This window comes from Mustela putorius, unplaced genomic scaffold (genome assembly GCF_011764305.1).
Source record: "Mustela putorius furo isolate JIRA1106 unplaced genomic scaffold, ASM1176430v1.1 tig00003869_pilon_pilon_pilon, whole genome shotgun sequence".
Lineage (NCBI taxonomy): Eukaryota > Metazoa > Chordata > Mammalia > Carnivora > Mustelidae > Mustela > Mustela putorius.
This window is the reverse complement of record NW_025422021.1, coordinates 12,244,207-12,267,763: the sequence shown is the minus strand read 5'-3', so window position 1 is coordinate 12,267,763 and position 23,557 is coordinate 12,244,207. Positions and strand designations below refer to the sequence as shown.

Below are 23,557 nucleotides of genomic sequence, written 5' to 3'. Positions count from 1 at the left end.
ATGCTTTATATTAGTCATCACTGACTCAAATTCTTTCATCATAAACCTACACGTCCTTATCAACTATTTGCCATAGGCCCATACACACAGGGTCCCCTCAAAATTAACCTAAGGCAAAAGAAAATTAGCTGCTAAGAAAGGAGTGTACATCACCATAACTTTTTTAAGAGACAAAGCCGCTCTGACACAAAAACACCACTTTTAGAAATTTAGCCCAGAAGAATCTTCCCACATATGCACATAGAGGTTTCTAAAAGGATGTTCAAATAAATAAATAAATAAATAAATAAATAAATAAATAAATGAATAAATAAATAGGTCTTCACCCCAGGATTACTTTTCATAGTGAAAAAATGAAAATAAGCTAAACATCCATCACATAGGCAAAGGAAAAGTCACTTGGGCCACCCACACTTCAGAGTAATATTCAGCAGTGCCAAGGAATGAGTAGATCTGTGTTCACTAACAAGCTGACAAGGTGCAGTTAAGCTGTAAGGGGCAGAGCTGCAGAAAAAGATGCATAGTAAGATCTCTATTTGTGTTTTAAAAATTATATATGAAAATATACAGCAAAAGGTAAGGAGAATTCACACTCACCCTTTGCAGTGATTATCTCTGGGGAGTGAGATTAGAGAAGGCTGAGAAAATGTAAATTTTGCTTTTTTGTATACACCTTAAGACTTGTAATACTCTTACATATTATGAGAATGTATTCATAAATAAGACATGCAGTTGGTACCACTTACTGACTCTGGTTCCCATAGAGAAGTTCAGAAAGTATACTTACTCTTCGTACTTTTGAACCCATCATTCACATGTCTAAATCATTCCCTAACACTATTCTACTCACAGTTATGTATTTATATTAAGATCCTCAAAACTCTACATGTTCTTTGCTTTCCACAAAACTTTCAGTGTTGGGGAAAAAGAACTTGGCAAAGAATTTCAGATACCACTCTCCTGAGAGAGAACAGGGACAGAAAATAGTCTGAATTCATCTATAAAACTCTAAAAACGGTACTAAGAAAACATCCCCAAATAAAAAGTTTTATATGTGAGGATTGTATTGTAGATGATTGGATTATAACAACGGGGGAATAAAAACCATTCAAGTGGTTAAAATTGAGGCAATTAACTCAAATATAACCACTTGATGGAATACTATACTGCCATTAAAAACGAGTATGAAGACTGTGTAACAAAGATCAGCAAACTTTCTTTTTACCAGATAGCAAATATTTTAGGCTTATAGGACAAATGTTCTCTGTCACACCTACCTGATACTGCCACTGTAGCACATAGCAGCCACAGACAGTATGTCGCTGCCTTCTAATAAAACTTTATAAAGCCAGGCAGCTGGCCATGGCTGTAGTCTGCAGAATGATTTATTAACAGATAAAAAAAAGCAATGACCATTACATTTTTTTAAATGTGCATGGATATAGATTAGAACTTGTAAAGGTTAACAGCAGCCTCCAAATACAAATAGGTAGAAGTGCCTCCAGGAATACAACCAGAGGGGCTCTATAACTTCTTGGGAAACTCAGATGGCAATGGGACCTTACCTCATAAGCTGGCACACAGACCAGGAGGAGGATGTGTGCCATAATATGCCTCTTCCCTTTGGATACAATCATTCTAGTCTCTTTTGGATCCTCCCATAGCCTTGTGGGCTACAACTGAACCAAATTCAAAAATCCCAATTCACAGTCAATTAAAATTAATTGAGTTCTACATGCCAGGCACAGTATTAGGTGCATCACCAACATAATTTCATTTCATGGACATCAGTCAGCAGCCTCTATATGCTGATCCCTCCTCACACTAACAGGTTTTTAATGACTCTCTGCTGAGTGGTTTCACCCTCCTAGCTGAAAGCAGGAGCAGAGAGCGCAAACAGTAGTCAGCTCTGGTCCTAGACTGTACTTGGAAGCAGTGAAAGAGTTTCTCTCACTGCATCATAACACTTGGCATGCTTGCTTGCTTGCTCTCTTACCACAAGTGGCAGGTTCATCAGAGCCATCAGGACAATCTCTTTCCTCGTCACAGTACCAGTGTCTCGGGATACAACGTCCAGATGTGCAGGCAAACTCGTCACTGCTGCACGTGTGAGAAGCTGAGGATGGAGGTAAAACCCAGGAGTAAAATACAAGCTTGTTCCCGTCAACCTTAACCATCTGCCCACAGCTCTGAACTAGGTAACTGGTGCCAGGGAAGGAAGGCTGAGACCTGGAAAATGGTTTTATATAAGATTTGTATGGGGAGGAAGGGATGGGGGTGCAGGGAGAGAAGGCGGACAGTACTGTTTCAGTTTTCCAGAATTTCTCTTTCTAGATTCTAGAAACCCAACAATAAATTGTATTTGTTAGAAATATCTAAGAAATATCTCTTTCATACATGAAACCACAAGTTATGGATAAGAAGATTTGGCTCTATGTTGTCTGCAGTAACCTAAAATTGGATTAATTCTATGGAAATAGTATGAAAAGCAAAAACAACATATAACCATATCTGAGCTCAGCACACATGGTTCTAAAAAGAAAGTTGTGCTCTTATTCATTCTTATGGGATCTTTATTTGAGCAAAAATGACTCTACCTATGTTTGATCGTTGATTAATTCACGTAACCCTGATCAGATGTATTTTCTAAACTGTTACGTGGGTAGTATAAACCAGAAACAGGTCTTACAATTCTTCTGGTCTGCAAGGCCCCTTACTTTGGCCCAAGATATCAGATGATTTGCCAGGGGTAAAACTGATCAGGAAGCAGAGGCCCCTGAAAGGTCAGTGCTGTCTCTAATCTATATGTCCCATTCTGATGGCTACATCCTGAATACTGCTTCTTCCTGCGGCTGTTATTACAACCGATGCCTGCTCTTGGCCTATACCTTCCTCTGGTGATAATTACTAAATTCTTTAATTATGTACCTATTACACTAATAGACTCAAAGTTACTGAGCTTAAGAAAGGCCTCCTGATTTGATCTATAAATACAGGAAAATGCTTGACTGAAAATGAAATAAAGTTTTCTGAAATTCAAGCATATTAAAAAGATACAAAAATTCTTGCAGTTACTAAATAGTAACTATAATCAAATGAAGAGCAAATGTAAGGGCTTGACCAGCACATTCTGCCTGGGGTTCCTGAAGACAAAAGGCCCTTGACTCTGGGAGAAATGGCTCTGCAATTATAAAAAGTCAGGGACCACAGCAAGTCTCTGAAGAAATATTTGGAGTAGGGGATCCATCCAGAGAACAGAGACAGGGGCTGCTTACACTCTTCCAATCACATACTAAAGTAACTGCCTACTCCATCTACCGATTCAGTCAACTTATGCTGACTAGTAGCCCAAAGACCTTTAGCTCCAGATAGGCATCCCTGAACCACAGAAGGAACAGCCTGGCTATCTTACCACAGAAAATAGGGCTTTCATCACTCATGTCTCCACAGTCATTGTCTTCATCACACAAGTAAAAATGAGGAATGCAAATGTTTGTTGTCTGACATTTTACATAGCCGGGCTGGCAGGTGCGATCAGCTTTGAAAAGATAAAAGAGAAACATTTGGAACCGATCCACGCCATACACAGAACATTAAAAATGTCCATGCTAACAGAGCTACTGGACTCAAAACACCAGAAGGGAAGCATGTTTAAAGCTCTCACAAAGGCATCATCCACAACATTCATTTCCTACCATCGCTTCTAAAGTAGAAGGAGGTATTTCCAGCTATCGGGGGGGGGGGGGTATGCTTACTTTGTAGTTTAAGTCATCCATTTTAATTATTTAATAGCACCAACAAGAGTCTCAACACTTAGTTAAATAAACTATAGTGTATCCACACAATGGGTTAATACATAGCTATAAAAAGGAATGAAGATCTCTAAACACTGGTAAGGAATGATGATATGATCTCCAGCACATGTTGTTAACAGAAAGAAAGCAAGATTCAAAAAACCACAGACTATCTTTTGTGTGAGAAAAAAACAGTATGTTTGTGTGTGTAACAACAGAGAGAGATGCTTATGTTAAAAAACAATAATGAATCTCCAGGCTTCCAAGATGTTGAAAGGAAAGAAGGCTATGGGAAGAAGGTGGTCCCAGCCCCTTCTATTTATTCTAAAGAAGCAGGAAGCCAAGGTGGTGGTCAGTCTTCCATCTGAGAAAAGGTTCAAGATTTCTTGCATCGGACAGGACATGTAGCCCTAAAGGGACCTCACTAACTTTGTCAAATGGCCTGGCAACACCTGGCCACAGTGGCAAAGGGCTATTCTCAGTGAACATCTAGAAGCACCTCCCACAATTAATCACCTCATGCAGGCTTTGGACAGCCAGAGAGCTTCTCCACCACTTAAGTTGGCCCATAAATACAGACCAGGGACAAAGCAAGAGAAGCAGCAGAGACGTTGGCCCAGGCTGAGAGACAGCTGCTGGCAAAGGGGATGTCCCCACTAAGCAGCTGCCTGTCCTTCAAGTTGGGGTTAATACTGTCACCACCCTTGGTTTAAAACAAGGCGGCTCAGCTGGTAGTGACTGAACATGCTGTGGATCCCACTGAGCTGGCTGTCTTCTTGCCTGCTCTGTATTGTAGGATGGGCGCTCCCTTCTCCATTATCAAGGGGAAGGCCAGGCTGGGCGTCTGGTGCATAGAAGACCTGCATCACTGTCACTTTCACACCGGTTAACGGAGAACACTAAGGAGCTCTGGCTAAGCTAGTGGAAGCTATCAGAACCAATGACAATGACAGCTACGATGACATCCATGGTCAATGGAGAAGCAACGACCTGGGTCCAAAATCCATTGCAAAGCTAGAAAAGGCAAAGGTTAAAGGACTCGATGGGGTTGAAGTTTCTGTACATAAAAAGTAATAAAAAGCTCTCTTTCAGCTAGTGTCAAAAAAAATAATGAAAAAATAAAATGACAGTTGTCACACCTATGGATAGATTGAGAATAGATCAGAGTGAGTGGAATGGAGAAAACTGGAGAAAATGGAAAAAAAAGGAGGGAAGACTGCTGTGAATATACCTCATCATATAATTTTGACCACAGAACCACGTATTATTTTATATTATTTTGTATAAATGTAAAGAATGAAATAAAAAAAATGGGAAAAGGAAAGCAATTCCTAAAATTTGGAAATAGTAACAGAAGTAAGTACTACATCAAGTTAATAGCACAACAATTAAAAAAAAAAAAAAACGATGGAGGCATAATACTCCACAGTATATATGGACCACATCTTCTTTATCCATTCGTCCGCTGAAGGGCATCTTGGTTCTTTCCACAGTTTGACGACCATGGCCACTGCTGCTATAAACATTGGGGTAGCAACATTGAAAGGACTGGAAGAGATTACGCTGAGTGAAGTAAGTCACGCAGACAGTGTCAATTATCATATGGTTTCACTTATTTGTGGAGCATAACAAATAGCATGGAGGACAAGGGGAGTTAGAGAGGAGAAGGGAGTTGGGGGAAATTGGAAGGGGAGGTGAACCATGAGAGACTATGGACTCTGAAAAACAATCTGAGGGGTTTAAAGGGGCGGGGGGTGGGAGGTTGGGGGAACCAGGTGGTGGGTATCAGAGAAGGCACAGATTGCATGGAGCACTGGGTGTGGTACAAAAACAATGAATACTGTTATGCTGAAAATAAAAATAAATAAATAAAGAATTCAAGTGACTTTAAAACCAGTACTACATAGCAGGACATAATCTAAGAACAAGAGAGACTTAAAAATCTTAAATTATCACTAGTAAATTTACTGGTAGTAGTATTACTTGTGTGGTATTTTGAAACTATAGGCATTTTGAAATTACGGTAGAATAAAGCAAATAAGCATTTGTGTTAATGTCATCATTACGTCATTGCATATTTTAAGCATGCAAGAGACAGGATTATAAAATCTAAAGAAGTTGTAATCTTAAATTAAAATGGGAAAGACCAATATAAATTTTTTTCCTTAAAAATTCTATTTCCTAGCTCTGTACACTGAAAAGTGCTGGAAGCAATGAGAGCCAAATAGAAATGGTCAACCATACACTGTGGTAATCTCTAAATCTGCAAAAGGAACATGTAGCCCTAAAGGGGTTCCCCTTTCCAAAAGGTCCGAGACAGGAAATGGACCAAATGGGCCATAACAGAAAAGCCAACTTAGCACTCCCACTGGCCTAAGAGAGGGAAGTTGACCACCAGAAACACTAAATGACTTTACTGCACTAAAAGTCATCAAATCGGTAGAAATTCATCAGTCTAATACTAAAAGCAATACTAAAAGACAAAAAATTAGTGCTCACTGGTCACCAATTCATTACTCTGAAAACTGACAAAGGAAAGGAATCAAGCCATTTCTCCTACAGAATTGTACTTCAGGGTAACAAAATAGCTGATCAGGAAAATTTCTTCTTTGTGGAACGTTACCTAATACATGTAGAAGAAATAACAGAATTTTTAAATGCCTATTTTGTAACCCTTAAAGAAATAATGGATTTATAGAACAACCATCCATGTATGCTAAAACCACTGGGGAGCAGGTTGATGGGATGTTCTTAAGGGAAGATTTAGGCTGACTTCTAAATCTACTAATTAACTTTATCATTAAAGTGAACAACTAAGTATTACATGCTTCATGATGTGATGCAACAGCAAATACACAGCTCCACCTATGGAGAATTCTTTTTTTTTTTTAATTTATTTTTTATTTATTTTTGGCATAACAGTATTCATTATTTTATTTTCACCACACCCAGTGCTCCATGCAATCCGTGCCCTCTATAATCCTTACCCAAATAATTAAACCTAATGCAATCAGATGACTAGGTACAAATTCCAGTTAATGGGAAATAAGAGGGACAAAATAGATGGCTCAATTCAGAAATTAGTCAAATCCAGAGTGCGGGAAATTCCACAGGACAAATCAATGGCATTGGAAAAAAGGGGAGGGGGCACTGCTGAGGCATTAAAGAGATTACAGAGTTATAATCATCAAAACCAATGTGTAGACCTTGCCTGAATGCTAATCTGAACAAAACAACTGCATAAAGATATTTGGGGAATAACTGCAAGATTTGAATATGGACTGAGTAGTCAAGTAAGTACTGTCAGTCTTGCCAGACATCATTACCGCATGATGGTCAGTTGTCAAAATGTCTTCATAAATGACATGCATGTCTGAGAGCTGCTTTCTAGTATTCAAAGGAAGGGGAGTCAGGGGAAATGGAGGAAACAGACTCATCATTTATTGATCAACGTTGGAGCTGATTAATGGATATATTTTACTATTCTTTGTACTTTGGTGTATGTTTGAAATTTTCCATAAGAAGGAGTTCTTTTAAAATGCATAGCCGGGATGCCTGGGTGGCTCAGTTGGTTAAGCAGCTGCCTTCAGCTCAGGTCATGATCCCAGCGTCCTGGGATCGAGTCCCACATCGGGCTCCTTGCTCCGCAGGGAGCCTGCTTCTCCCTCTGACTCTGCCTTCCACTCTGTCTGCCTGTGCTCACTCTCACTCACTCTCTCTCTGACAAATAAATAAATAAAATCTTAAAAAAAAAATGCATAGCCGAAGAAATATTGTATGTAATTCTACCTACAAAAGCAGCAGAGCAAGTAGATATATCCAAACTGAAATGTATTTGAATTTACACACTGCTCTTCTCTTTTCCCTACATGCTAAAGAGCAAATCCCAGAAATTTTGGAAAAATCAATAAAACAATTTACCAGAAAAATGAAAGAAAGAAATCATTTTAGCTTTGTGCAGAGCAAAGATTAACCATATCACATTTAGACAATAGTTTTTGTCAGCAACTACTGGTAAAGTCTTAAAACAATCAAAAATTTTGTCAAGTGAGTTTTTTATCTGGCAGATAAATAAACCAAGGATAAAATAGTCAAGATTAAAATATTCAATGGTCATGTGGGTCCATAAATTTAGGTGAATAATTAGATATATTAGATTTGTTTTTACAAAACCATTTAGCAGAATATAATAAAATGAAACTTATATTCTAGATGAATACTTAGGGTTCTTTTTTTTTTGTAGAAAGCCTTTGTTTCTACATAAAAACTATCTCCCATGAGGTGAAAGAGACTCCAAACAAAACAAAACACACACACACACACAAAACCCAAAACAAGCAAACAAAGAGAGTTCAGACCCACAAAGCAGAATAAGTCCTTGATGAACTTACAGCAATTTTTCTCATCTGAGGTATCATTATCATGGCAGTTGTTGATGCCATTGCAGACAAACTGAAGAGGAATGCACCTTTTATTACCGCAGGTAAACTCCACAGTGGCATTACAGTCCCTGAACAGGCACCCTGCCTCATCACTGTTGTCACCACAGTCATTGTAGTGGTCACAGCGATAATGATACTGGACGCATCGCCCATTGGCACAGGTGAAGGCTGTCGGGTGGCAGGTGTGAAATGCTACAAGGAGGAAAAAACATTGAAGAGAGTTCCCGATCACAGAGCATCATCCTAGTTTCTAAAAAAGTACAATCAAATAAAATGGATTCTTTGAGGTTACCTTCTAAAGCAAAAATGGCTGCAAAACGGACTGCGTGCAAAGTGAAATAAACTTTAAATTAGATCAAACAAAATATGTTGTATACTTTTCTTAGGCAAATTAGGTACTTTAAGCGAATGTTGGAGTCGCTTTGCTTCCTCTACTATCTCAATTTAAAATTTTACCCCAATCCCAGAAAAGCATGCAAATACAATGTCTTTGGGGAAAATCAAACTCTTAGCTCCTATAGTCTATTGGAAAAATGTAGCTAATTTCTAGTGTTTGACTCACCCCATCCAGATGGAAGCTGAATACTGAATGATTTCAGTAAATTACTAATGATCCTTCTGCTATGAAAATTAATAAAATGATAACAATCATCGAATAGAGCTCCCAGTTCCATGCTAAGTCATGCTTGACATGCACCAATCCCCATGCTGTGATTTTTATGTATTCCTTCTCTCACTCCTCACAAAAATCCTAGGAATATCTCCATCTAACAGATGAGGTGTCGGAGGCTCAGATAGGTTAGGTCACTTTCCTGAGGCTGCACAGATTATAAAGGGAAGAGCTAGGATTTTAATCCAGCCCCTTTGCTCTTAACCACTACAGAGGTGCTTTCTAATAAAGCATCAACACTAATCCCTGGCATGTACATCAGCTTATATGGGATTTAACAGTCTGTGTTCTTGGACTAAATGTTTTCAGTTCAAACAGGACATATAGGCACAAAATTCACAGCTATTCACACACAGCAGGACTCTGTACCAAACACTTGGCATAAAGACAAGTTTATAGCCTAACCAAAACTCCAGGAATCCAACTCACCACAGACACTTTCCAACTCATCACTGCCATCACCACAGTCATTATCATTGTCGCATTTCCATTGTTCCGAGATGCAGTGTCCATTGAGGCATGTGAACTTGGAATTGTCACACCGTGTACCATTGTCCACGATGCAATGCTTTTTATTGTTGGCCAGATACCAGTGGCCCTCATGTGGACACTGGCACTCAGCACCGTTTGGACCTGGAAAAAAAAAAATAAAAGTTGGCCCAAAAAGCAAAACATCTGTGGAGCACCCATTCATATTCTCTCTTCCAGAATAGCAGTGGCAATATTTCTATAGTAAAGGCACTGTAAGGCAAGCCATAGAAACTCTTCCCATCAGCCTCTCAACTACATTCTGCGTCATTTGTCCATGAAGAACCACCACCAAGTCCAATAAATGTGGCTAATTTACCCTAATCATTAACAACTAGCTCTTGCCTACACTGAAACAATAGAAATGATCCTCCCTTCTTAGGAACATCTGTAAAACAACAGCATCAAAAGATACATCTTTCTGCGAATCTGTTGCTATCTATAAACCACACTATGGGATACATAAGAATCACACTTTCAAGTATGATCAGAAATACTTCAGACTATAAATAGTACCTCCTAAGTGGAAGAACTAGATCCCTTCCTAAGGGAGGTAAGCTCTTTGATGGAATTTCTATCCAAGTCACTAAGTTTGGCATCCAAAGACCCCATCTTTCTTTCTACTCCCATCAAGCCTGATGGGAGCGCTCCACATTAAATGGAAAAGAAATCTGTCAAAGTCTTCCTCTAAACCTACAAATACCCAAATCTATTTTATGAATTATCCTGAAAGCAAGGAGAACTTGGATTTTTTCTACCCCTCTTGGAGCTGAATATCCCCTCAGCCTTCCCTACCAATCATTATCATTATTACCCTACATGATTCAGTCTTCATTGGCAATGTCTTACCTGGTGCACAAATATGGCTGCAGCCTCCATTAAACTCGCTGCAAGGATTGCTACACTGTTGCTGAGGATTCTTCACAACAACACGAATACCATTAGGCGGGGAGGGAAAATTCACGGTCATTGCCATCTGACCTGACCCATCATATTTGTTAGCTCGATAAATTCTTCTCGTGCTCCAGTCAGTCCAATAAATATACTGGTCATAGACAGTCATGCTAAAAGGATGAAAGACTGTAGAGACAATGACCTCACGCTGCGTGCCGATTAGAGTGCTGCGTTCAATCTTCTGCCTAAAATGAAGTATAAAAGAAAATGCTGGAATTCAAGAAAAATAAGCACCTCAAATGGCAGCCCAATGCCTGGGCCTAACCACTTCTTTTCACAAGCCCCCAACTTTCTTTCCAATATGGCCTACATAAATCACTGATTTCCAAGTATTAATATAACCTGTAAGTTATCCTAGAAAGGTAACCAGGCCAAAATTAGAAATAGGAGATTATGAAATAATACACACATTGCACGGAACTCAGTGTTTAGCACACAGTAGTCTCAATAAAATGTGAATTACTTTTTTCCTCCCACTCCCTTAATGACCTTCTCGATTTGTCATTTACCCAGTACTTGGAGATATTTACCTATAATGATCCAAATTTAGACACTAAATATCACTGCTTGCTTCCAAATGAGAGGATAAAAGATGAGATCATTAGGTGCTTAGTGTCACAAGCAGAAATCACAATCTTAAGAAAATAAGCAAAGTTAAGTTGAGATTCCTGACATGTAGACACCAGCAATAATAAATGAAATCCTTATTCCATTAAGATGATTGGAATGTGAGTAATCTGAGGGCTACTTAAAGAAGATACATGAGAAATTAGAGTCAACAGAAGTTTGTAAGGAAAATACTCTCAAATTGGCTAAGAAAAATCTATTTGAGAAGATGACCAATAGACAAAGACTAAAGGAAAATGTTTTTAACTGAAGGCTAAATAAAGCCGAGAGAAAACTTAGTACCAATGTGCATTTAAAACTTGTCCACATTTTCTGGTAGTTAATTTTCTGATAGTTTAGATGGGGCCTGGAGATTATAAATTGAGTGATTACATTTGTAATTATAACTGAAATTAACTCATCTAGTAATGTATCCTTAGATGCCTTCTAGTTCTTATTCAATCTCATGATAGATCAATTTTGACAGGTACATCTACCAAGCTAGAATTCAGTTCATAAAAACTGTGATTCTACATTTTGGCCATTTCCATTTGGCATATTATAATTTTATCATGTTATGCAAATCTCTCCTCTGAAAGTGAAAGCAAGAACTCTTCTTATCAGCACCCACAAAAGAATGAAAGAACTTACAGACTGGCATCTGCCCAGTAGAGAAGGTCATTCTCATGGTCCAGAGTGAGCCCATTGGGCCAGACCAGGCTGCTGTTCACAATAGGTACCCGGAAATTTCCTCCCAGTGTAGCTCTCTCAATTTTGGCATTAGTACCCCAGTCAGTCCAGTACATGTACCTAGTCATCCAAATGGAGTTGTAATTAATTCACAAGGATCATAATACCTTTTACTTAAGAATGGCAGCCCTCTTCAACTGCAAAATCTCACATTTAATATGGCAAATTCTCCATTCTCCATTCTCCATTCTCATCTACACAACTTGCCCAAAAGCCAACCTTTCTAGCAACAACAAGAGTTACTTCCCATTAAAAACTGCTTGTGGGACGCCTGGGTGGCTCAGGTGGTTGGACGACTGCCTTTGGCTCGGGTCATGATCCTGGAGTCCCGGGATCGAGTCCCGCATCGGGCTCCCAGCTCCATGGGGAGTCTGCTTCTCTCTCTGACCTTCTCCTCGTTCATCCTCTCTCTCACTGTCTCTCTCTCTCAAGTAAATAAATAAAATATTTAAAAAAAAAAACTGCTTGTGTTTTTTCACTTTTGAACATATAGCTACAGAGTTTCAAGCCTGTAAAATATTGGCTATGGACATAACATAATTTCAGGCCCCAACCCTTCCAGAAATAAACATAGAGAAATATGATAAATAAGACCATGGCATACCCTCGGCAAGGATCTAATACAATTGCTCTTGGCTTTGAAACATGGGCAATCACAGTGCGCTGAGAACCATCCTCAGCCATGGAGTAAATTGTCTGGTTGCTGTAGTCACTATAATATATTCTTCTATTGATCCAGTCAAAGGCAATGCCCTCAGGAGTCCCTCTACCTGGATATATACCAACAAACACACACAAAGGCATTAAGAGTCTCAAAGGCATTTTAGAATCTCTGGGTCAAACACATGTGTTGATTATGTTGCATCAACTTCCAAGAGAAGCTGCTCCTGGAGTGCCCTTACCTGAAATAATGGTCGTAGGAGACCTGGTCCCTGAATTTAGATTGACATACGAAATCTGACCATTTCCAGATCCTAAAGATTGTGTGAAGTAGATTCTGTTAGTTATGCCATCATAGGCCAGGTCTACAGCAATTCTTTCCACACGTATTTCTTCAAAAGGTGGGCTATGAGCGCCAGGGTCCAAGTGTAAGCTTCTCAAGGTATTCTCCAAGGCAAAGATGAGAAAATTTTCTGTTGCAATGGCACAGCTCTTGCCATCACCTTCTAGGGTTCCAAAGGCACAGCCACATTTTGGGGTGTTCAGTCCAGGCAAAGCAAAGCAGAAATGGGTGCATCCACCATTATTTTCCAAGCAAGGGTTGTTGTTGACCTCAGCTGGTGACCGAGGCTGAACACTCTGGTCAAAGACGGTCACATCTCTTAGCCACTTGAGATTGTCCCTTATCACTGTTGGTGGCTCACTGTTACCTGGTTCCTTGCTGGCTTGGAATATTTTTTTTAAATTCCTGTCTACCCATATGATAGAATTTCCAAAAACAGTGATGGCAAAAGGAGTTGGGTAACGACTGCCATAACGAATCACTTCAGATTGCTGTGCCTCAATACCAATCCTTGCAATTATATCTAAAGAATCATCAACCCAATAAATGTAGCCATTGCTATGGTCTACTGCCAAACCCCGTGGGGTGACAATGCCTTCTGATACAAGCACAGTTCGATTGGTACAATCAAGGAAAGAACGTTCAATCTTTGGGCTCGGCCCATAGTCAGCCCAGAAGAGGTATCTATGCTTGGGGTCTACAACAATATCCCTGGGCCTATCTGCAGTGGCTTTAAGGAGAATACGGCGGTAAGTGGTGTTGATCCGCAGAACTTCTATCAGTGTTTCAGACAGAAAAGCATTGGTGAAATAAAGATTTCCTGCAGGAAAATGAAAGAACGTGCTGATAAATGCAAAACCAAGAAGGAAAAAGAGGGAAACTTTTCAAATTCAGAACAAAATATAAAAAGCTGAGGTTTGGGTCAATAAATGCTGTCTTTTACAAGATAGTAAACAGTCCCAGTTCAGAGTTAGAAAAATAAATATTTACTCTTAGGAACTAAAGAAACTGTTTTGGGGCACCTGGGTGGCTCAGTTGTTGGAGCATCTGACTCTTGGTTTTGGCTCAGGTCATGGTCTCGGGGATGGGAGACCCAGCCCTGTGAAGAGCCTGCATGAAGCCCCATGTGGGGTTCCACGCTCAGTGGGGAGTCTGCTTGAGAGTCCCTCCCTTTCCGTTTGCCTCTCCCCAACCCTCACACACTCTCTTTCTCTCAAATAAATGAATAAATCCCTTTGAAAAAAAATTGTTTCTTCACATTGAAAGAGGAAGTGCCCGCCTTCAGCTTCTAAATCAGATCAGAATTCATAGCAAACGTCATAACCCACTTGCTACTGAAAAATCATTTTCCAGAATGTTCTTCCTCTTCCACCTGAATGTTTAACTCCTAAATCTCCAAACACTCTAATACACATTATCATAGCATAACTTCTACTCCCAACACGACAAAATGAGCAAAGAGGGAGAGCCAAGAGCTTCTCAGCTTATTTTGATGTCTTCAAGTCCTCCTTTATGTTTAGTACTAAGAGTCTAGTCTCAAAATTAGAATACATTTGATACATCTGTTTCTCAGTTCATCACTAAATAAAAACAAATAGTAATTTAAAATTAAGTACATGACCCCTGAACTAATATTATACTGTATGTTAACTAACTGGAATTTAAGGTAAAAATTTTTTAAGAATTTTGTTATGCAAGAGTGGAAACATGTCGAGTCTTAAATGAGGGTAATGACCAACCAATTCAATGTCTTAGTACATCAAAGGAGAGACAGGGGTTATGAACAGGCAGGGTTCATGGGGAGCTGCAACAATGGTTAATGAGGGAATAAGTCAGTGGTGACAGGTTCTGTTACCACCTGGAGATCACATTTTATTCCTAGTGTTGTTTACAATATTAATAAGTGTATGCTGTATATGTCATTATTTAAAAAAATAAAAAATAAAAGTAATATAATTAGGTACATGAATCAATAGACTAAGTTAATGTAATACTGGGTCAAGCATTTCAATATAATTATAATAAAGAAGTGCCTAATGATCAAAGGATTTTTATACATTAACGAGATAAGCAATTAAGAATTTGTCAACTAAAACTGCTCAGCTTTAAAATAAATCATTGTCATTTCATGGTTCACTTACTTTAATATCCCTTCCTCTTTGAAAATTTAGACATTTCTAATTTAGAAATTAGGTGCTAATTTAAGTGTGAAAAAAAATCAACATAATTTTCCTAGCCATTCTGCCTATAGTTTTGATTGTTAATAATGGAAGAAAATGAATTGTTAGGACTCTGTCCACTGAAACACATTGTCATTAACTTAATAGGCATACAGCTTAGTCTAAAAGCATAATTCAATTTACATTAAATAATACCAATAGTTATCTAGAAAAAGACTTATAGCACATACAGCGTTAGATTAAACTTTCAAGCATAAAATAAAATGTAAACACCAAAATATTTCTCAATTAAATCCCTATACAGCTTACCTACCTGCTACCCAATCCACTGCAATGCCCCGAACTCCGTTTTCTCCTATCCCATCTGCAACGATGTTCCAAAAACCAGACCCATCGGGTCTGATTCTATAGATTGCATTATGAGTTAATACAGTGCTGCTAAAATCACACCAGTAAATAAAACCAGAAGACACATCGACATCCACATGCAGTGCATTTTGTCCTGAAACATTTAAGACAAGTTCATTAAACAATGCTCTAACTGGAACTAGAACTTTGACATTCCCGCCTTTCCTCTCCATCTGTCATTCCCAACCCCCTGCTCTGACCATGTCCCTGTGACAAAATAAAACTGTTTCTCAGTTGCAATGAGTACACCCAGCGCCCAGATCTTGGGTTTCTAAAAGCCATTTCCCACAATAAGGAGAACTGGCTCCCAAGAAAAATAGCTGATTCTAGGTTTGGGAAGGGAAGGTACAAGGTAAACCTAGAAGCTCTTAGACCCAGAAGCAAGGAAGCACTCAAACACTCACGGAATCATGTCAAAAGAATACAGGCAGTCATTGATTCCAACAGAAAATCTACTTGGCCAAAATGAGGCCAATACAGTATCAAGAGTAATTGTGGTAAATGTTTTAACACACTGAATTTTAAAAATGAATAAAAACTTGAATCTATGATGACACTGTGCCCCTGAAACCAGTAACATTAAATGTACATATATGCATGTGCATGTACTCAGATTGAGCATTCAAATATGTTAAAATAACAATTTCAAATGTGTTAAAACTAACAATTTTTCTATCTAGGTTTACAATGTAAGGATGGCCACTGTACCTTTCATTCAACTTTTCTGATTTGAAATTTTTCAAAATGAAAAGTTGGGAGAAAAAATAATTGATTTTATGATCTTTATAAGATGGTAATTTAGAGACATAACATTTCAGATGTGGGGAAAACAAAGCAGAGTCATGCGTACTTGTGCCTAGCACCATCAGCCAAGAGCATACATGGTACCAGACATCCCCTGACTCCTTCCACCATGTGTATGGTCATCTCTTCTGGCCATCTCTTCCTCCCCTCCATTCCCTTCACCCTTTTTCTTCCTTTTCTATCTTTTATTTCTATCATTACCTGTGACATACCCCTTGTGATGGTAGTGAACACTTGGTTCCTCCTACAGTAACAGTGATCACTTTCTATGTTCATAGTATACAAACACAAAATACTGCAAAAATACATTTACTAAGAAGATTCTAATATGGCCAACTCATTTATTTCAACTCATCAAATATATAATAAACTAGATTATGGACTACTGTATTACTATTCTAAATAAGAGTCTAACCTTGATCCCAAATATCCATTAACTGTTCTTCTAAACACCAACTCTGCATACTTCCTGCAGTCTCATGCTACATTCTATCTTGCTCTAGGCCTCTCATTCTCAGTGTGATCCATGGACCAGAGACATCATCATGCCCTGGGAACTTGCTAGGAATGCAAGCTGAGGGTTGAAGAAGGGAAGGGAGTGGGGGTTGCTGGGTGACAGGCATTAAGGAGGGCACATGATCTGATGAGCACTGGGTGTTATATGCAACCAATGTTAATGAACACTACATCAAAAACTAATGGTGGGTTGAAGTGCCTGGGTGGCTCGGTGGGTTGAGCCTCTGCCTTTGGCTCCGGTCAAATAAATCTGTCAAATACATAAAATCTTAAAAAAAAAAAAACTAATGATGGCTAATTAAACTTAATTTTAAAATTTTTTTAAATTTTTAGAAATTAAAATTTTTTTAAAAGATTTTATTTATTTATTTGACAGAGAGATGACAAGTAGGCAGGGAGGCAGGCAGAGAGAGAGAGGAGAGGAAGCAGGCTCCCTGCCAAGCAGAGAGCCTGATGTGGGGATCAATCCCAGGACCCTGGGATCATGACCTGAGCTGAAGGCAGAGGATTTAACCCACTGAGCCACCCAGGCGCCCCAGAAAATAAAATGATTTTTTAAAAAAAGGAATGTGGATTCTCTAGCCTTACTCCAAATGACTAAATGGGGAAATCTGGAGATGGGGCCAAGATCTGAGTTTTAACAAGCTCTCCAATTCGGATGTACACTAACGTTTGAGAACAATTCAAGGCAGAGCCAGTGTATCTCAAGGGAAAGACCAGCTTCATTACATGCTAAATCCAAACATGGAGAATGGCTTTATGGCACCAAGAATTTCACATGGCAGCAGAGTGAAATCTTACATCTACTGGAGTTGGCATACCTGGGATGCCCACTGGCACCATGGCTTCAGAGTGATCTGAAACTTCCAAGCTGAAGCCTGTGATTATAGACAGCATTGAAACAACAAGAAAAGAGCTATATGGAGAACAGGTCCGATTATCAGGGTTGAGTTTCAGTCCACTGGCACAGGCGCATGAGAACAATCCTCCTGGTGTAGGCAGGCAAATCTGCTGACAGGCATTCCCATTGTTGCTGCAGCCATTGGAGGATGAATCTAAATGAAATCAAAATTAGTTTGTAACTTTTGACCTCACATACTTGACACTCTACCTCAAATATCTTGTATTGGGTCACCGAATAATTCATTACAAAAAATCAGTAACAAAATACAGCACCTGGGTTAACAATCTAAAAACAGCATTGAAGAGACTACAGCTTGAACAATTAACACACAAAGGTACCACAACTATTATAGAGAATGGAACATCCATTTTTTTCTTCCATAAATCATAGAGAAATTAGAAGAATTGGGGAAATCAGTGTGCAAATTCTAATTTTGTTAACCCTTCTGACCTATGTACTGGCATTTAAAATTATATCAGTTTTAATTATATGATCAACAATGTGATGGGCATTTGATTTAGAATATATTAATTAAGAACATTTAAAGGTTTTTTTCACATGCAATAAAAACAAAGGCCAAGTGACAAACCTAGGTTACAGACAGCAAACTGTTTAGTCAACTTTGGTTAGAGACTAAAAGCTACAAAATATGTCAAAACTTCCAAATGTAATTTCTGTATCACAACGCTAGTTTAAGGGGCAAATCAAAAGTTAGATTATCTACGAAAAAATGCTGAAAACAGCCAAGTATTCCCTTTAAGATTAGAAATTCTAACCTATTAACACTTCCCCATCAGGTACCCGACCAATGTTTCCTGACCACCTTCAACGTGCCAGGAACTCATCTAGTTACTGGATAGAGAGCAAGAAACAAGACAGAAAAAAATGCCTGTCCTTATGGAGTTTACATTCTAACTAGAAACAACAGACAACAAACTGATAGATGTCAGGGACCGCTATGAAGCAAAGCAAAGTAAGGAATTTAAAATGATGGGGAAAGAATGGGGACTAAGCTTACTCTGAAGTCAGCCTGGCCTCTCAGATGCCAGGTTAGTCTCTGACACTCAGCCAACCTTAGGACAGGGCTATCATTTCAAAAATATTTGAGGTAATTTCAATTCACATGCATGTATGTGTACATGGGTCTATGTGCGGGTGTGAACTTACATATGTCAGTGTGCAGAAGTGTGAATGTACATTTTACATTCATGAACGTGTGTGTTTCAGGGGCAAATACTTACCCTGTCTGTGATAAACTCGAAGACCCCTCAAATTTGCAAAATTCTCTCTCAAGACTACTTTGTTGTCCCCAGTGGCCTTATCAACTCTTTCAATGACTTCATAGTGTCCATCCGTGTAATAAAGGAAGGAACCATAGACAGCAATTCCCCATGGGTGGGAAAGATGGTTCACCAGGATCATTCTATTTGTACCATCCACATTTCCTCTTTCGATCTAAAACATCAGAATTGTCATGATTGACTGATTGATGGTGAAATGAGAGAAACATTTAAAACTAACATTATCTCTCTGTTTTTTAATTTCAATTAGCCAACATATAGTACATCATTAATTTCAGATACAGAGTTCAGTACTTTATCAGGGATATAGAACACCCAGGGCTTAGCACATCACAGGCCCTCCTTAATGCCCACCACCCAGTTACCCCAACCCCTCACCAACCTCCCCTCCAGCAAACTACATTCTCTTAATAAAAATACATCACATCTATCTAGCACTCTATCCTTCACAGACATTTTTCGGATCTGTTTTAGGATCTGATAGTCACAACTGCATGGAGCAGTAGGCCAGGCAAATGTCATCATGCCCATTTCACTGACAATGAAGTTTCAGTTCAATTAAGACAACTAACATTCTCAGACGACATGGTGACGAAAAGGGGAACTAAACCTCGCTAGTCCTTGTCATATTCTGGACAAGGATACACATTTAGTGTCGAACTGTAGATCACTACCCAGGAGCTGATGGACCCTGCATTTAACATCTTCACAAACTATTTCTACAATGGGACTAGGAAACATGTTTTATTCAATGACAAGACAGCAAGACTGAATGGGACAAGGTTGTATTCGAATGGTGTATTGAATGGTGCTGTTGTATTCAAACAGGTAACAAGTCTTCATCAAAATGACCGTGATAAGCTGGAAAAGAACTCACATAAATGAAGTTCCTAATGGGAAATGGCAAGTCTGCTTCTAGAAGAAAAATAAACTGTAGACACAGCTGGTTTGATTTCATTCCAGAAACTTGTCTCAAAGGCCTCCTCTATGCCAGGATCTGAGCCGAGTACTGGCAAGAGAGACAAATGAGGTTTGGCTCACGACCTCAATGGACAAGGAAACCCAGCAGTTACAAGAGCAGGTTATGCCCTAGAAACTGACAGAAGTTCCAGAAAGTCAGAGCAGAGGGAAGATAAGCTTGGAGGGGAGCTTTGAAGGAGCGGACCAGGACCAGATTAGCTGTCCAAGCTCAGCTGAGGGAGGTGTCTGGAGCTATTCCTCAAGCTGAGCAGTGATCAGACCTATTTGTTGTGGATTTATGAAGACAACATGCCTCCATCGTGAAAGTAAGGTTGATTAATGATAGCGATCATCCGATCAAGGCCCAGAAGGGTGGAAGTGGCAGAGAAAGGCTGCACCTGAGAAAAGAGGCAGAGGACAAATGGCCAGCACTTTTTGATGGATATTAGAGTGAGGGAAACATGAGGGTTCTGACCTGGGAGAAAAGATGGAGAGTCACACCTCCAGAAAGCCCACCCATTCAGGAGGGCAGAGCAGATGTGAAAATAGGAAGGGAGAAAGGTGGTGGGCACTGTCTGGGACATATTAAGTTGCCAGAGAGATCACACCATGTGGTAAGAGTTCCCTCATTACTGCATACAGACACTGAAGTGCGCGAAGTGCTTTCACTCATCACTACTTCTATTCAGTGTTCTTAGTTTATCACCACTGTTAAGTCCATATTAGGATTGAAACTGGCACTGCTGAACTAATAACAAACTGAACATCGGACCTACTGTGCAACATTAAGGACCAATGTCCAAAACATCTGAAATGTCCAAAACATCTGAAATCACCACTATTTAAAAAGCAGGGAAGAAAAGATACAGTAGTAAAAAGAAGGGGCACATGCACCCCAATGTTCATAGCAGTAATGTCCACAAGATGCCAAGATGCCCTTCAACAGACAAATGGATAAAGAAGATGTGGTTTGTATATAAATGGAGTATTACCCAGCCATCAGAAAGGATGAATACCCACCATTTGCATCATCATGGATGGAACTGGAAGGGATTATGCTTAGTGAAATTAAGTCAAGCAGAGAAGGACAACTATCATAAGGTTTCACTCATATGTGGAATATAAGAAATAAAACAGAAGACCACAGGGGAAGGGAGGGAAAACTGAATGGGAAAAAATCAGAGATGGAAACAAACCATGAGAGACTCTTGACTCTGGGAAACAAACTGAGGCTTACAGAAGGAAGGGATGTGGGTGGATGGGGTAACGGGGTGATGGGTATAAGGAGTGTGCATGTTGGGATGATGCGGGGTGTTATACACAACTAATGAACTGTTGAACAATACAACAAAAACTTGTGAGGTACTAAATGCTGGTTAACTGAAAATAATAATGGTAATGATAATAATATTTACAGGGATTCATTTACTACCAACCACTGAGAGGAACTTACCAATGCAAAGACTGGATCACAGTCTGCTCTTCAGAAAAACAGATACATACTAATGATGAAATTTCATAAAAACAAATTACTAAAGATGATTTTAAATTAGAAAAAAATACCAATTAAAAAAATAAAAAACAGGGAAGAGACTGACACATATTCAATACAATATCCACAGCAATATTTTAATTGATCAATAGTTATTACTGAGCACCTTCTACATGCCTTGTCACACCTCAATTGCATAAGCACAACAGTGATGATCAAACATTATTTCTGTGAATGGATGTAATTATATAGTTTCTTCATCTTACTGCAGAAAATAATGAGCTCAACCTTGAAGTTTAAAATTACCACCAAAGGGACTTTTCCCATATGCATCAACCATGTCAAGACCTTAGAGAATGGCACATAGCTAGGAGGGGATGCCATGCTCAAAGGCTTGGTATTTACTTTTTTATCCCCTTAGTCTCTACAACTGGAGAGCCTGGATAGCTTTCAAAGAAAATCACTGAAATCACTAAAACATGAAAGAAATGGCTCTTCAAGGACAAATAAGAAATGAAAAATGGAAATATTTTTATCTTGAAGAAAAGCAAAGGATCGGGGAAACGACAATGAAAATTATTCTATAAGGAACTATGCACAAACTAGTGAAAAATGACTTCAACTAGGGCAATATTTGCTCTAGGGAAAAAAGTTATTAGGAAGAAAGGGCAATAAAACACTGGTCCAAGTGGCCAAGGGAGGTTATTCAGGAACCCCAGACAGACAAGGAACATCAGTATCAGCTACACAAGCTAGGCAATGAAGATCAACAGAGTGCACGTACCACTCCCGAGCTCATGACCGCCCAGTAGAGTTTCTGCTCCTCAATATCAAGGGTGATGAACTCCACGTACTCAAGATTTCCCGAGAAGAGAACTTTTGGAAATTTTCCATCCATGTTAGCACTTGCAATCTTGGCCGGAACACTACCGTCTATTCCTTGGTCTGACCAGTACAGTTTCCTTCAACCATGGAAAAACACCAGCATTTCACAAAACAGACAGGCATAAAACAGTTACATTAAATATTTAAATGAAAAAAAAAAGTGTTATTGATTGTCCTTGAAATGTGCACAGTTCAGTGGAGGAAATCGGAACTGTTAGTACCTTGTGACATGGAGGAGTACTTAGCTGGGGTTTTGTCAATGTCTGTATATTTTCTTATTATTAGGATAGAGTCTATTGAAAATGGTATCTAGTGGCGCCTGGCTGGCTCAGTGGGGTAAGCCTCTGCCTTCGGCTCAGGTCATCATCTCAGGGTCCTGGGATGGAGCCCCACATCAGGCTCCCTGGCCTGCTTCCCCCCACCCAACCCCGCCTGCCTCTCTGCCTACCATGATCTCTGTCAAATAAAATCTTATTTAAAAAGAAAGAAAGAAAGAAAATGGTATTTAAAATAGGATGCTAGCAACCTACATTGATGGAGGATCCTTAACCCTGATCAGGTAAGTTCAAAGTTTATTACTAAGAGTGAGCCTACATCAACAATCAATGCCTTTCAAAGAATCGCGCATATGCAGTCCTGGGAAGGACACTGGTACCTCCCTGCTTACTTCTCAGACCTGTTAGTTAACTCTTCTCCAAATCATCATCTGGCACAAGACCAGCTACTTTCTTTTCTGATTTTTGTGATGAAAAATGAAATATTGTACATAAACCTAATCTCCAACTGCCAAATACATAATACATAAAATTTCATTAAGGTATATGAAGGGTTGCTTTCCAAGTCCTCTGTGGACATACCTTCTGGATATGAATCCAAGTTTCCATTCCTTCTACCTCATCTGCTGCAACAGCCTGAGGAGACTATGGTCTTTTCCCACAAGTCTTCAAAACGCTTCATTTCAGTCGTTATTTGCAAACTTCTTGCACCCTCCATATGCCTGTCCATGAACCTCATCTTCAAATCTAAACTTCCCTACTTCTAAGTTCTCAAACTCTGACATTCTCTGCTTTGACCAAACTCTCCCATCTCTTCACTGCTCCTATTTTGTTTCTTCTATTGTGTCTGTTCGTCGACCTTAAAACTTGCCTGAGCTTCCAAACCTTTGGTTCCTCTCTGCCTGGACTTAATGCATAAGCATTTTACCAACATCCTTATTTATTCTCTTGATCTCCCATTGTGCTTAACTTGTTAGTCATTGGCCCTGAGTTCCTGTCATAATTTCTTTCTTCTCTCAAATTCCAGGCTACCAAAAGTTTGCTGGACAAAGTCACAAAACTCTTGTGACTTCTGAGTTGACCAA

General features: G+C 39.2%; 1 protein-coding gene and 1 pseudogene across 1 annotated transcript in view; one reads left to right on the top strand and one right to left on the bottom strand.

The window, feature by feature from the left end:
• The window catches only part of LRP2 (LDL receptor related protein 2), a 105,249-nt gene that overhangs the window by 54,801 nt on the left and 26,891 nt on the right, over positions 1-23,557 (bottom strand). Inside the window, exons 16-27 of the mRNA XM_004744018.3 lie at positions 22,097-22,274; positions 18,801-19,014; positions 17,477-17,710; positions 15,241-15,429; positions 12,647-13,567; positions 12,349-12,514; positions 11,646-11,804; positions 10,284-10,573; positions 9,336-9,539; positions 8,186-8,428; positions 3,413-3,538; positions 1,997-2,116 (exon numbers count right to left, since the gene is read on the bottom strand). Coding sequence (XP_004744075.3) covers positions 1,997-2,116; positions 3,413-3,538; positions 8,186-8,428; positions 9,336-9,539; positions 10,284-10,573; positions 11,646-11,804; positions 12,349-12,514; positions 12,647-13,567; positions 15,241-15,429; positions 17,477-17,710; positions 18,801-19,014; positions 22,097-22,274 — 3,044 coding nt within the window. The remainder of the gene's footprint in view (positions 1-1,996; positions 2,117-3,412; positions 3,539-8,185; positions 8,429-9,335; positions 9,540-10,283; positions 10,574-11,645; positions 11,805-12,348; positions 12,515-12,646; positions 13,568-15,240; positions 15,430-17,476; positions 17,711-18,800; positions 19,015-22,096; positions 22,275-23,557) is intronic.
• LOC106004976 lies at positions 4,056-4,868 on the top strand (annotated as a pseudogene).